This window comes from Megalobrama amblycephala, linkage group LG5, assembly GCF_018812025.1.
Source record: "Megalobrama amblycephala isolate DHTTF-2021 linkage group LG5, ASM1881202v1, whole genome shotgun sequence".
NCBI classification, from domain to species: domain Eukaryota; kingdom Metazoa; phylum Chordata; class Actinopteri; order Cypriniformes; family Xenocyprididae; genus Megalobrama; species Megalobrama amblycephala.
Genome location: NC_063048.1, coordinates 1,423,584 through 1,438,635, shown reverse-complemented (window position 1 = coordinate 1,438,635; position 15,052 = coordinate 1,423,584). Strand labels below are relative to the sequence as shown.

The 15,052-nt window shown below is 36.6% G+C and overlaps 1 protein-coding gene across 1 annotated transcript in view; it reads left to right on the top strand.

The window, feature by feature from the left end:
* ttll5 (tubulin tyrosine ligase-like family, member 5) overlaps positions 1-15,052 on the top strand; it is a 140,511-nt gene that overhangs the window by 39,011 nt on the left and 86,448 nt on the right. Inside the window, 3 exon segments of the mRNA XM_048190347.1 lie at positions 8,824-8,905; positions 11,434-11,495; positions 13,348-13,439. Coding sequence (XP_048046304.1) covers positions 8,824-8,905; positions 11,434-11,495; positions 13,348-13,439 — 236 coding nt within the window.

The window sequence follows — 15,052 nt, the reverse complement described above, 5'->3', positions numbered from 1 at the left end:
TAAACTAAAATTATCATGATTGTCGCAATTAAAGTGAAATGTGACACTGAATAAAAGGTGTTAGATCTGCTCATGTTGCATCAAAGGTTTCTTTTTATGTTTTTTTTTTGCAGCGTAGAGCATTATAGCCAATAGTCTCTGTTAAGTTCATGAATGCAATGCCCAGTCATAGGTGTTTATATTAGTTACCAGTGAAGAAGAAATCCACTGAAAACGCTGGAAATTCAATGTGTGCTCCAACAGACTTCTGTCGTTCCCTGAATTCTCTCATCATACTCAACAAAGTGCAGATACGATGTATATAAGAGATTGATTTTGCATTGTCGTCAGCTGGTTATAATGGGAGTTCTTCAGTGATGGAATAACTCATTTGAATAACCAATGTGAAGTCTTCATTTTCTAATGCATAAAAAACAATAAACTAATTCATAAATGGTTCTCGGCTTCTTTTGCCTATAGGAATTGTTTCTCCACACACAAAAACAGCATTAATAATCATTACAATATCAAGGGCAATAACTGACAATAACAGCCCAATCCTGTATTGAGTTCCTGTTATTTGATTTTACAATTTATATACTTTATGTAGGCTGTTAAAAATTACATTAATGTAAATAAACATAAATGCAGGGCCAGATGCAGCTTCTCTGCCACCTTGGCAATGCAAAGATGGCTTATTGTTAACGTACTGTTCTAATTGATTGAATTAATTGATTAAATTTAAAGTGCCCCATTATGATTTTTTTTTTTTTTTAGATATGACCTTTCATCTAGTGTGTAATAGAGCTGTTTGTGAATGTAAAAGTTTAAAAAATCAAAGTGCTCATAAATGGAGATATTGTCTCCCAAAAGAAAGAAGCAATTCTGAACTGCCTGAACCGAGTCTTCAGTAATTCCAGACTTAAGCCCTATTCGGACGGGACTAGTTTTCCAAACGACGTTTGAGTAACAATTCTTATCATCCTACATCTGTGATTTTATGTACGGATTCGGACGGGACTAACATCTCCGTGTTTATTACCGAGGTAAGAGTGTCTGTGTTTTACATGTGGGCATTTCAGAAGATCACGTGTTCAGAATGCACTTTTAAATATAAAGTAAAACGTCCTAACACATTTAGTGTTTTGTAAACATTTTATAAAAATTGTAGTGTGAAAAAACTAAACATACATTTATCATCATGATTTAATAGAACTGGGTTCTTATAATAAACCCACTGGAATAAAAAGTTTTAACTTATATAATTTACACGTTATGTAATTAAGTGCAGAAATTAAAGTAATCTTACCTGAAACTGATATTACAGTAGCCAGTCTTAACAGTTTACGTGATTTGGCTCTTCTTGTTGATTTTTTTTTTTTTATTTCTTCGCAGTGTACCAAACACATCTACATCCATTATCGGTGCACAAAAAGCAGAAACTTGAATACCGGCGCGATAGCGAGAGATTGTACGGTAGTTCACGTTGACCAAAACACACAAGAAAAAGCGTTTTGGAAAAAACATTTTCGGAAATCACAGACATTCGCATTCGGACGGGATTAGATTTCTCTGAGGACCGCCGAGTTTGACGAAAAACAGTAGGTAATTTGCTCTGGAATTTTTATAGAGGTCGTGTGAGAAAAAGACCGACATGGCAGATTCGGACGGGATTAAAATCTCAAAGTACGTCTGTGAAACAGAAATTTCTCTAACGTCCCCCTGTGAAACTAGTCCCGTCCGAATAGGGCTTTACTTCCTGCTGAACCTACTTAGCTTCGTAACAGATTTGCATAATGTCAGCCTATGGTTTTCATTGGCTGCCTGTGATCAGCGTCTCTTTTGCCCCGCCCTCAATCACTGTAGTTGTATCTGGGACTGGAAGAGTTTGGTTCGTGTTGTCCGTGTCCAGAAGATGCTGTATTCTGCTCTGCAAAAGCAAATCCACTTCATGCACTTCCAAAGGATGAGATTGACACGGTAACACTGACGCCATCTTTACTGTTCGTATCACTGTGGATCAAGTGCCGATGAAGCCTCCGGAGCTGAAATTCAGATATGCTAATGGATGTTTGGTTTCCAACATGTGCTGTAAGCGGTTGGCCAATCACAACAGACTGGGTTGCTGACCAATCAGAGCAGAGCAGACTCTCAAAAAGGCGGGGTTTAGAGAGACCGAATCCTTGATCGAACAGTTTCAGACACTATAAGAAAAGAGCTGATGTTGCAGTGGATATTATGAGAATATTCAAATGTTTTTGATGCATGTAAACCTGTTATATGAGACTCTAAAACAAATTGGGAACCTTTAAAATAGCATAATAGTTTATTTTAGTTTAGTTTGTTTGTCATATTTCTGACACAAGTGCAGCCCAAAGTGCTGTACAAAGAAGAATCAAGAAAACCAAGCAAAGACAATAAAGCAGACTAATATTTAATTGTCTCCAGGGTCAGAATCAAAAGCCAAGATGTAAAAGAGTTTCTTCAAAGCTGTTTTAAAAGTGTTCAAAGTGGGGGCAGAGTGGATGGAGAGTGGTAAGTTATTCCATAACCTAGGTCCGGCTATCGAAAAAAGCATGATTGCCTTTTTGCTTGAGCCGGGATTGCAGTACCTGAAGCAAATAGGAGAACTATAAGTATTTGACACAAAAAGCAACACACGAGCATTTAATAAGGTAATTATAAAAATTGCCCCTACAAAGTAAAAATTATTGTAAAAAATAAGTAAAAAATATTGCCCCTTATTGGAGAAGTTCATTTCTGACCCTGCTTGTAGGGCTTTCACGACTACCTTTTTGTAGTAGATTAGTCTCACATTCATGTTATGTAGAGCAGTGGTTCAGAAATGCAGCTTACTATGTTTTGGTGTTGAGCATGAGATCCGTCTCCTAAGGTGCTGCCTTAGAAATTGGCCAAAATGATGTTTTTGTCTTAAAGGATTAGTTCACTTTTAAATAAACTTTTCCTGATAATTTACTCACCCCCATGTCATCCAAGATGTCCATGTCTTTCTTTCTTCAGTCAAAAAGAAATTAAAGTTTTCGATGAAAACATTCCAGGATTTTTCTCCTTATAGTAGACTTGAATGGGCACCAAACAGTTGAAGGTCAAAATTAGTTTCACTGCAGCTTCAAATTGTTCAACACGATCCCAGATGAGAAATAAGGGTCTTATCTAGTGAAACCATTGCTCATTTTCTGAAAAAAATTGAAAATTATTTAAGTTTTAACCACAAATGCTCATCTTGAACTAGCTCTCTTCTTCTTCTTCTCTATTTGAATCCCAGCAGTGTAGACACTGCTAAGTGTATTACTGCCCTCCAATATGCTAGTTCAATAGTATATAACAATTAGTTCAAACTTTGGCCTGTGGAGGGCAGTAATACACTTAGCAGTATCTACACTGCTGGAATTCAAATAGAGAAGAAGAAGAAGAGAGCTAGTTCATGATGAGCATTTAAGGTTAAAACTTAAATAATTTTAAAATTTTTTCAGAAAATGAGCAATGATTTCACTAGATAAGACCCTTATTGGTAACACTTTACTTGAAGGGGTGTGCATAAGACTGACATGACACCTTCATAATCTTGACATGACACGTGTCATGAATATGAAGGAGGTTTTATGAATGTTTATGACAACTGTCATTAAGTGTCATTCGCTCAGTTATGTCATTTTTAATGCAAAGATGACATTGTTTGAGATGTCTTTGTTACGACAACTTGACATAAACCAACACATCATAACCTGTCAGTGTCTTTGTCATGACAACGTGACATTAGCAAAACATCATAACCTGTCATAAACATGACATAGCAGATTAATTATCAAACTTAAAAAAAACTAATTAGCTTTATGGGTTAACATTACATTACATTATTTTGGTAACACTTCAGTATAGGGAACACATATATAAATGATTAACTATGACTTTTCCCTCAATAAACTCTTAATTTACTGCTTATTATAGTTAATTGTTAGGTTTAGGTATTGGGTAGGATTAAGAATGTAGAATAAGATCATGCAGAATAAGGCATTAATATGTGCTTTATAAGTACTAATAAATAGCCAATATTTTAGCCATATGAATGCTAATAGTAATAAGCAACTAGTTAAAAGACCCTAAAATAAAGTGTTACCATTATTTTATAACAGTGTCATCTTTTTTACGAAATTTGAAATTGTCTATTATCTGACCTTCTGTTGGAGGAAACTTAAAAAAAAAAAAAAAAAAAAAAAAAAAAAAAAAACATGAAATGAAAAATAGTCATGACACTGTTATAAAATTATTTGTCAGAGTATTGTCACTTAATGACATTTTAATGACAAGTTCAATTTGTACCACTGTACTTGAGCTCAAGATACATATTTATGACACTATTATAATGGCCTCATGACAGCCAATGTCAAAACCAACCACATGACAGTTTAATGTAATGTTATCCCATAAAGCTAAATAATGTCAAGTTGTCATGACAAAGACACTGACAGGCTATGATGTGTTGGTTTATGTCAAGTTGTCATAACTCGGACATCTCAAACAATGTCATCTTTGCATTAAAAATGACATAATTGAGCGAATGACACTTAATGACAGTTGTCATAAACATTCATAAAACCTCCTTCATATTCATGACACGTGTCATGTCAAGATTATGAAGGTGTCATGTCAGTCTTATGCACACCCCTTCAAGTAAAGTGTTACCCCCTTATTTCTCGTCTGGGATCGTGTAGAACAATTTGAAGCTGCAGTGAAACTAATTTTGACCTTCAACTGTTTGGTGCCCATTGAAGTCTACTATAAGGAGAAAAATCCTGGAATGTTTTCATCAAAAACTTTAATTTCTTTTTGACTGAAGAAAGAAAGACACGGAACATCTTGGATGACATGGGGGTGAGTAAATTATCAGGAAAAGTTTATTTAAAAGTGGACTAATCCTTTAAGGTCCAGTCACATTTACCACTGTTAGAAGAAATCCAAATTTCAATAAAATCCACACAATCTGGAATTTTGTGCAAGGGTGAAAGATTTCCATATGCAGATTCACCTGCATGGTTTAAATGGGACTTCTGTTCTTCATACATCGCTACACTATTGACAATAGATAATGGGCTTTTTTTTCCCAAAAGCAACCATTTTGTTGTCAGGAACCACTGTAAATGTGTTTTTCTCAGTTCACTTCAGACTCGTCTGACTCCAGCAAAGCCTCTCAAACAGTGGTTCTGCATGTGATCCAGGTCATTGTCACGTTTTATTTATGGAGCAGGTATAATCTTATTCAGGAGCATATGGTCATAGTTATGGATTTATCTAAATACTGAATCCCGTCAGCTGATGAAGGCCCTCTGATGAGTGACGCGAGAGGATCTTCAGTGATGGAATAACCAACTCCAGATGCTTTTCCATGCACGTTCTACCTGTTTACAAATAAATGGATTATAGTATACCATGCATAACCGGTTTACGAAATACTCCAGTTTACGAAATACATAATCTGGTTTGGCATCTGTCTTAAATAATTGCATGGGATCATTGGTGAACTGGAACTGGCAGATATTTATAAATGCATTTTTTTTTTTAATTGAGCAAATGCGTATGAGTCAGTGGAGGAAAAGGTTGTTAGAGTAAGAGGTATGTCAGTCAAGCCAGTTTTTGGGTCTGAAACAACTCAACACAGTGTTCAGTAGAGCACATCTCGACCTTTAAAACTTTAAAGACTCGCAAGCTCTGAAATGAAATAGCTCACCCAAAAACAGTAAAAAATAGTGTCATTTATTGTGTATTGTGCTAATAGTGTCATAAGAACTGAACCATTATCAATCTAATGATATAAACAGATACAGGAGAAGTGGGAATAGAGGGATCAGCTGTTGATCCCTTTGATGCCATGAAATGTAGTATAAAGTCAGCAGGGCGGCACAGGCTTATTTATAGTCGACATGTCGCCCCACTGCTGTTTACACACGAGCACAAGCACACACATTCAAACACTCTCTCTCTTGTGTCAGTGAATGTAGAAAGGACACAGAAACCCCCCTTCTGTTTGATAAAGGCCTGCTTTATACCAGAGAGCATTTAGAGCCACATATAGGCTCTGGGCAACATTTAAAACATGTTCACAATAAAAGGTTGTTCTGAAAGATAGGAGGATCATGCTGCAGGATTATGCTGCTCTTTAGGGCTGGGCGATGCATTGAATATTAGTGAAATTATCACAATATCTTTTCTGATTATATAAAATTAGTAAACACTGGTGTATTGTGATCATTTAAAAAGTTTTGCTTGTAAAGATAGTAAGCCAGTTATTGCAAAGGGAACGCTCTTTGCTCGCTCTCTCTCCCATTCATGATTTAAATAAAAGTTTTATTTCTCAAACTTTCTGGATTGAAAGATCTGAAAGTGTGATGCGATTTCTGCAATTAGTATTTTCGGTTTAATGCGTTAAAAATATTTAATACAATTAACACTGCATCTGTTTTTTCCTGTCATCCTTTGGCTATCGAGATAAAATCAGGTCTTAAAGTGACAGCAGCCTAATAAACCTGCTGCGCTCTGTAATATTAATTAAACAACAAAAGACACAGAGAAAATCACTCACTGCTCTTGGCTGAATAACTTTTGTAGCTTTCATAAGGATTCATCTATGTTTAATTCAGTGAAAACTATGCGGTTTTTATGTACATTTGATTTATTTATTTCTGTAGTCAGTGCTTCCCACGGGTTTGAAATATACTTGCGGTGGTAGCCGGGTGAAAAATCCTCCAATTACCCACGGCACAAAAATGGTCTACTACATGTGACAAACAAATAATGTTTTTTTCATTATTTATTTTATTTTAATTACATAGCATACTATTACATTTAATTAGATACTAATATTATGCATTATTATGCATTGTGAATTATGCAAAATTACAGCATTTAAATGGTTCTCCTTTTCCTATGTTCTCCTTGCTGTCATATAGTGTCTCTCTCAGTGAATGGGACACAGATTTTACTAGTAAAATTTATAAAATGAATAGTATGTGTCAAATAATGTTCTTAGTCTTTTCTTCCTGTGGGGGAGACTACAATAATTTACTATGAATTAAATGGAAATCAAATTAAATACAATTTATAGTGTAACCAAAATACCAATAATGCCCAAACAAGCCCGAAATTCAATGGGACTCTTATTTTGAAATGTCTGTACTATTGCAGGCTGATCCTTCAGATTCTTACAATCGTATAAAACATTTTATATAAAGGCCATAAAGTAGACATTGTAATAATTCATCAACTTGTGTTCATTAGCAATCGCTTGGCATAAATCTGCGCTTTTCATTGATTGAGAATCACTTTGAAGCAGTTTTGCGCGAGCCTGTAGAACACGCAACAGCGCCCCCTTGTGACTTTGCAAAATGCAGCGCCCGTGGGAATGTCAGCGGGAGTAAACAGTTCTGACGCACACATAACGAGCAGGTATGAAACGACTAGTTTATCGATCGCGGATGGTTTCATTATCTTGCGCGGATATAAAAGTATAAGAGGATAAAAATAATAAAAGCAAAAATGTGTCTCCAAATATACTTGGGCGGCCGTTATTAATCCTGGGCGGCCCGCCCAAGTAAAGTCTGTGTGGGAAGCACTGCTGTAGTATTTCTGTACCTGAATACTACTGTTATGACCTAACTGAAAATCTTAAAGCACTGTTTATTTCTTTTGTATCTTTGTATTTATTTCAGACAAAAAATTACCGTAGACAAACTTTTTAGTCAATTATTTATTGGCATATTTTGTCGAAGTTACATTTGGCAGTATTGCTCTGTTCTAAATCCCCCGTCCTTTTCATGAGCTCCATGAAAGCTAAGACAGGGAACAGCAGCAGCTTCTGGGGACAACCTCCCATTTTTTAACTGGGAGAGCAGCAGAAAATCCCCCTATTGAGAACAAAGCATGCATCAATGACAACAGAATGACACTGATCAAGTTAAACAGGAGGAGCTGGGGAGGAGGTGGGTTGCAAGCAAGCAGACAGGCGGAAGCTGCGTTTAAGCAATGCAACTTATTTGAGAGTTGCCAATTGAGTCCATAGAAATCGAATCAGCTGATGTGGGTGGGGTTGGAATTTGCAAATAAGCTGATAGCGGAGCTTGACCACGAGGCCTGCCTGAACTAACACAGAATGCTTGATATGTCCTGTCACTTCTGATTTATTTGTTCTTATTTTATTACTGACCATTTACTTGTCTCAAAAAAATGTTTGAACTTTATATTAGTTAGGCTAGTAGTTTTGGTTGCGGTTTAATGGAATCGAGAATCGTGGAATTTCCCTGGTATCTAAAATTTTGGTGTCATAACAACAGTATTTATCAAAATACAAGGTTACATGTGTGAAAAACACATTAAACATGTTCACATAAAACTCCAACAAAAACTACTATTACTATAAATCTGCATAGTTTTTACAACTGTACTAGCTAGTAATTCCGTGACGTCACTCCCTTTTGTACACAGACAGCTTTTCTAACATGCTAGATAATGTGTATGTCATGATTTGTCAAAATATCATAATATTGAAAGTGCTGTGAAAGCAAACTTTCTGTACACTAATGTAATAACAGTGTCAGCCATCACAGGTTCAGGAGAGACACACAATTATCATTTAGAGGATTTATTTCTGTATGTTAAAGAGGTTTTCAGTGTGTATGTGGCCTGTGTTTCTTCTATTACTGCTTTAATCTGTTCATTTGCATTTACAGATGGCTCAGTAGTGCTGACTGCCTCTGTGTGGTGGTTGTCCTCCCATTCACCCGTCTCACTGTGTGTGTGTGTGTGTGTGTGTGTGTGTGTCTCAATTCGCAGAACTGTATGGTTTCGACGTTCTCATTGATTCCAACCTCAAACCGTGGCTCTTGGAAGTGAACCTCTCTCCCTCATTGGCATGGTGAGCAACGCACACACACCAATCCTATGATTTTTCCATTTTCTTATGTGTATGTGATGTGTACAATAACTGCTTTGGGTGTTTGTGTTCTGCCTGTGTTACACAGGCAAATGCAATTTGAGATCACTGCGTTGTGCACTTTGAATTTCCATCACATACTGCCATTCAAACCACGAATTTTAGGCAAATATAGAAATTCAATCAAAAGTGCATTTTGCCCCTTGTAGCACCATATTTTGACAGGAAGGAATTTTGACGTCCAAGTAGTTTAGTTTAGTTGAGGGTCCAATTCTCACTATTAACTACTCCTAATTACTGCTTATTAATAGTTAGTAATGTTGTTGTTAAGTTTAGGTATTTGGTAGGATTATGAGATGTAGAATAAGGTCATACAGAATAAGGCATTAATATGTGCTTTATAAGTTCTAATAAACAGCAAATATCCTAATATGCATGATAATAAACAACTAGTTCATAATGAGAATTGGACCCTAAACTAAAGTGTTACCTTGAAGTACAGTGGGTTCAATGGACTGTACAGTAGTTTAACAACATGCAAATTATTGAGCCGATGAAAGACTTTCCAGAACACTTTCAGTAGACAAAAATTCCATAAAACAGTTGTGGATGTTGTGAGTTTTACATGTGATCCAGGACTTTTATAAAGTGCATGCAATTGTAAAGACTGTAAGTCTCATTTTCATCCGTGTAAAATTCAATACGGTGTAAAGAACATCTCAAGCATTCCTTATGAACTCACTGGTCTACGCCACAGTATCTGATGGGATCAAATTGAAGCCTATTTCAAAGTGTAACACCAGATGAGAGGAAGGATTTCTCGTTACAGGTGATTTGTTCGGCCATCAAAGATCTACCCAGTTAGATGTTTTCAGGTCAAGACATGTCCAAAACTGGATCAGAAACTGCATTAAGATTGCAACCAAGTGAGGCGACCAGTGATTTGAGTGTGTTACCACAGGAGTGACATACATCAACTGCAAACATTTGACAGTATCCCATTATGATCAACTGTATGAACATACTGAACAGGCCCAGTCATCATAGGCTTCTTGGAAGTTGAAATGAAGGGTTAACCAACCTGCGGTTTCATGCCAGTGGTTGCGTAAAGACTTGTAAAGGCCTTACAGCGAAGAGTTTTCCAAAGCAACTCTCTCTCCACTGACATTCGATTCGCTAATACAATTAATGAACATCCTAATTAGTGGAAGCCCTGGTTATAAGTTCAAGAAGAACATCGTTCGGCAGTGACGTTCTGATGCTCTAAGTGATGAAGGAAGACTAGGAGGATCTTAATAGCAAGTGGCTTCCGTCACGGGTGAAGGTGCAATAGCTGCCCTAAGAGATTACATTAAGCAGCCCAGCAACACATTCAACAGGATAATAAAGAGCCACAATGATTTCAAGGCCAAGTACTCTCTCACCAAGATCAGAGATGAAATGAAGAAATAACTCCAGCCTCAACCTGCTAAACCAACAAAGATCAAGCAAAAATGCTTCCTATTAAAAAGCTATTTGGTCCCCAGATATTTCTCATTGCAAAAAAATTTACACCCAACTGTTTGTGTCAAACATATCCTTATGCGTAATTTGTCCAGTTAGAGGGAAGTTCTTGAGTCAAACTCAAGCCCTCCGTTAAGTGTACTTGTCAACATGCTCATAAACATAAAAACAGCACAGACCGCAGTGGTTTTGGGTCAAGAACGGAAAAGTTTAAACATCTTCACATTTGTATTCAGTATCAAGTGGAAGCATCATGTAGTGCTTTCAGCAGAGGTAAATCACCTAGTTTTGTAGATCTGGCACGTTATGGACTGGTTTAATAGACACAAATCTGAAGCTTTGTGTCTAATTGTACTATTTCAAATGTTATTCACTTCTCTTGCTTGTGAAATATGTGACATCTATAACAGTGAACTTAAAGGGATAGTTACTCAAAAGTCATATTTCCCTCATGTTCTTTCTTCTGTGGAACACAAAATATGATATTTTGGACCCCATTTGTCAACATATCAGCATTTTCATTCGTCAGTGAATTGCCCTATAAAAAGACATGCAATTTTTGTAGGCAGTGACAATATTTATAGTATTAACTGTAAAGGGTTGAGTCGTATTATTTTATTTCCTCCGTGAAAACCTTGGAACGGCTCCGATATTTGACAGCGCTCATACGACATCAAGACTTGAAATGTAGTCATATAGACCAGCGGTCGGCAACCTTATGGCACGCGGAAGGATAATAAAGCTCGCACCTTGAGGGACTTGGGAGGCAAGTTTGAGGGACTTTATTGATGGTTTTTGACAGTGTATAAATCACCATTCAGTTTCACTGGATGGAAATGAACGGCTTAGACATTCTGTCCAATATCTGATTTCGTGTTTCACAGGAGAAATGAAATAATCATATTTCTGTGTGCTGTTTTAAAGGCTTATAAATCAGAACAGTTCATTGGCCCACAAGGTTTATATAACAGTGCACTAATACTTTTTCCCCCTTTTTATATTTCTAGTGATGCTCCCCTTGATTTAAAGATAAAGGCCAGCATGATCTCCGATATGTTTTCTCTTGTGGGTAAGTTTCTTTTTCACAGTCCTCTACCACTTGACCTCAGGCTCATGTTGTAAATGTTCTTGTATGGTCACATTTTCTAACCACAGAACACCCATAAGTGCAGGTTACTGTCTGTGGCCGTGGCTTTTGTCATGTGGGTCACATTTGTTTGGTGTACAGTAATGACCGGTTAAGAGGATGGAGGGTTGGGCTTTCCTCCCTTACATGAGGTTTTATAGGGCCCTATGATTTTTGCGATGCGGAAAACATGGGAATCGCTGAATCCAGTTTAACATGAAATGTCACAGAATTTTGGATAAATAATCAAATATAGGGATATAAAGTTAATCAAATGGCGATATAGACTAGTGTATTTTAATATTAAAGCACATAAACACTGCTATTGAAATCTGAAGTCTGCATGTTATGCGTGTCTCAGTTTGACACACACGTGACACTCCCGTGCCATCACACTATATGAGGACATGAACACATGGAGAGTCACTTCAGCAGCATTTCACCATTTCATCTGAGAAAACTATCGGCAGATACACACACAAACTCACAGCCCGCCAAAATAAAAGTTCAGTTTAACTTATTAGGACAGAAATATTTTACTGTTGCACAGTAGAGTATACTCATTAAAGTAATAATAATAATAATAATAATAATGTTTGTAAAACTTTTTTAAATAAGAAAATCACACAATATCTCACAGTTTTCTTCCATGTTTTAGTTTTAACAGTATCTGTTGTGCAGCACTTTGCCAAAAAATGAAAGGAATTGAGTTGATTACATTTTAAAACATTCATTAAATAAGTTTCATGCATGTGATTACCACTGTTTTTGATAATAAATTTGTAATAAATCATAAAAAATGAAAATGTGATTTGAAAGGTCTTTAGGTTTAGCCTCTCTGTCTCTCTCACTCATCACTAATTGCGTTGCCCGCTGGTGGTTTTTTCACATTTTTCCTAACATGCAATTTGAAATGTGACGTGCCTGAAAAGAAATCAATACCCTGCGTCCTCACCGCAGTGTTAAAGAGTTCCCCGCAGGCAGTGTTCATTAGCATTAGATGACTTACATGAAGGAATTGTCAACAGAACATTAGATGCTTGCATGAGTCATTGAACTGTCATAGTTTGGCTGAAGAAAATACCTCTGCAGCGCTCATGAAAATAATGATTGCTCGAGGCAAAGTTTTGTTGTGCTCATGCAATAGGTTGTCACCACTCCAAAAACTCGCAAAACTGACGCCAGAGAAAGAAACGCTCACTGTGATGATTGATCTCAATGATGGTTGTAGATCACATGCATCTGCGTGATCCACATTTCTGATGACTAGTTTACATCAATTTCAAACAGTAGAACTGATAAACTCGCCTTCAATTTTTGTAAAAGTTAATTTCTATTCTGGTCACAGATTCTATTGATATAGAACCTGTTATCCTATTAGTGAACATTAGTTAATGTCTGCTAAATGACTAAAATTCATCATCACATCATGAAAGTGTGGAAACCCTAATATAGTGTCTTTATTCAGAATTATTTGATGAACGCAAATATATAATAACAGTATTTATTTGAAATTAAAATATGTATCCTTGCTGAAGAAAAGTATTATTTTCTTTCAAAAAGAAAAGAAACCCTTTTGAACAGTAGTGTACATCAACAAAAAAAATATTGTAATAAATAACAGAATATTTGATTTGATATCAACTTTTTCAGACTGTTTGATGCAGTATTTGGTCTGCTGTTTTTGTACACACACTGCATTTCACATTTGGATGGATAGAAATTAGAAGATTATTGTGTATTGATCATCATCAAGTACTCTTTTGTCTGAACAGCAACTGTTTGTTGCACTTAGGTTTTGTGTGTCAGGATCCCTTATCACGACAGCTGCGTACTGACAGAACTGGGTTTGACTCAAGAATGAAGAATGCTACCCAGAAGCCTCAGGTAAAAATAACCACACTTTGACTTCATTTATTTAAGAAGAAAAACCTTCATGTTTCAGCATTTAGGTGTGTCAGCACAAGACAGAAGTCAGAAGTAGTACTAGATGCTCATGTGGGAACGGAGGCACTAATGTAACAGGATGATCTCTGTCATTGTGCACTTTCTAGTCTGTGATTACTATTTTTTTCTGAATATATTAAAAACTTGGAAAGCCACTGTGACCCCAGGGGCCAATAGACTTAATTTATTGTGGGATTGAGTAGCAATTTCAGCCCTCTGGACTCAATTAAGCTATACAGACTTAAAATTTCACCCGTAATTCCCTTATGAAGAAAACATTTGTCTCTTGGACCCAGACACATTTCTTTTGGACCTTCAGCTTTTTGAGCAAAACTTTTACAATATTACTTTAATATTCTCTTTGTATGGATATCACACTAAAATTGGTGATAATTGATCGTGATAATTGATAAAATTACTTCATTTCCCATTTATTTCTGCTTTTTTCTATTTCTTTGTGTTTGAATTGACTGAATGGTCTACTAACACACTCATAAAGACCAAACACGATTCGTTGAGTATAACGGGAGTTTTGGTCACTGATAAACTCGCTCTGTTTGATTGACAGCTCCAGCGATTGTAAAGGGAGCGTTCTTTGATCACTTTCTTTACATAATTTAATCACAGTTTAAATAGAATAGAAATATACAGAGCTACCGCAAAAATGGGAGTTCAAAGACAAAATTTTAAAGACGTCTTGTTTCTCTGGCGCATAAGGTCTGTACTAACACACATTCACAGGCGTGTGTTGGTATAAACAGTATGCTATTCTTATTATGCCCCAATTTTTACAAAGGCAGACAATTTATTTGTTCATTTTCCTAATTGCTTGATGGTCAAGCATGTACACCATCATAAGCTTGAGATAAGCAGCTAGTGTACAACCAGTCAAGGCACTTGAGTTTCACCCTGGTCACTAGATTATGTTATTGGTTCCAAATGCTTTTAATGGACCCGTAATTTTTGGCCCAGAGACTGTTTGGGTGGGACTCCTCAGCAACCCATCAAACTGGCTGGCAGCTGTTTCATATCAATATGATGAAAAGGATTTAGGGAATTCCATGGTGGATTTGGGAAACAGCTTTCCTCAGCTAAGAAACAAGACGTTAAGGAGCTGATTTCCCTGTCCATTTGCTGGGTTGCCCAGCGTAGACCAACGTGATCCAGCTTGATATCTCAAACCGAGACATGCTGTGGATCTGCTGACTGCTAGAGGCTTATGTGCAGGTTATATAGGAAGAGGTAATGAGGATACTGCTGATTGAAACCTTTGAGTTGCTTGATACCCCATTTTCATAGTACAACTGCATTTTCTAGTTTTAATAATTTTGCGAATCTGACTGAAGTGTCCTACGGCCGAATCACAGCCGTGCTGATATTGAGCTATATCACACAGCTACGAGTGTGATGTTGCATTTATACAACAGTGTGACGGAATAAGTATTTAAATAAATAAGAAACAACCACAGAGTGTCTTAAAAAACCGGAACTACTTTCTTCCGCCACAGATTCAAATCTCAAGTTGATAGTTTAACAGTAGAGCCCAAGCCTTT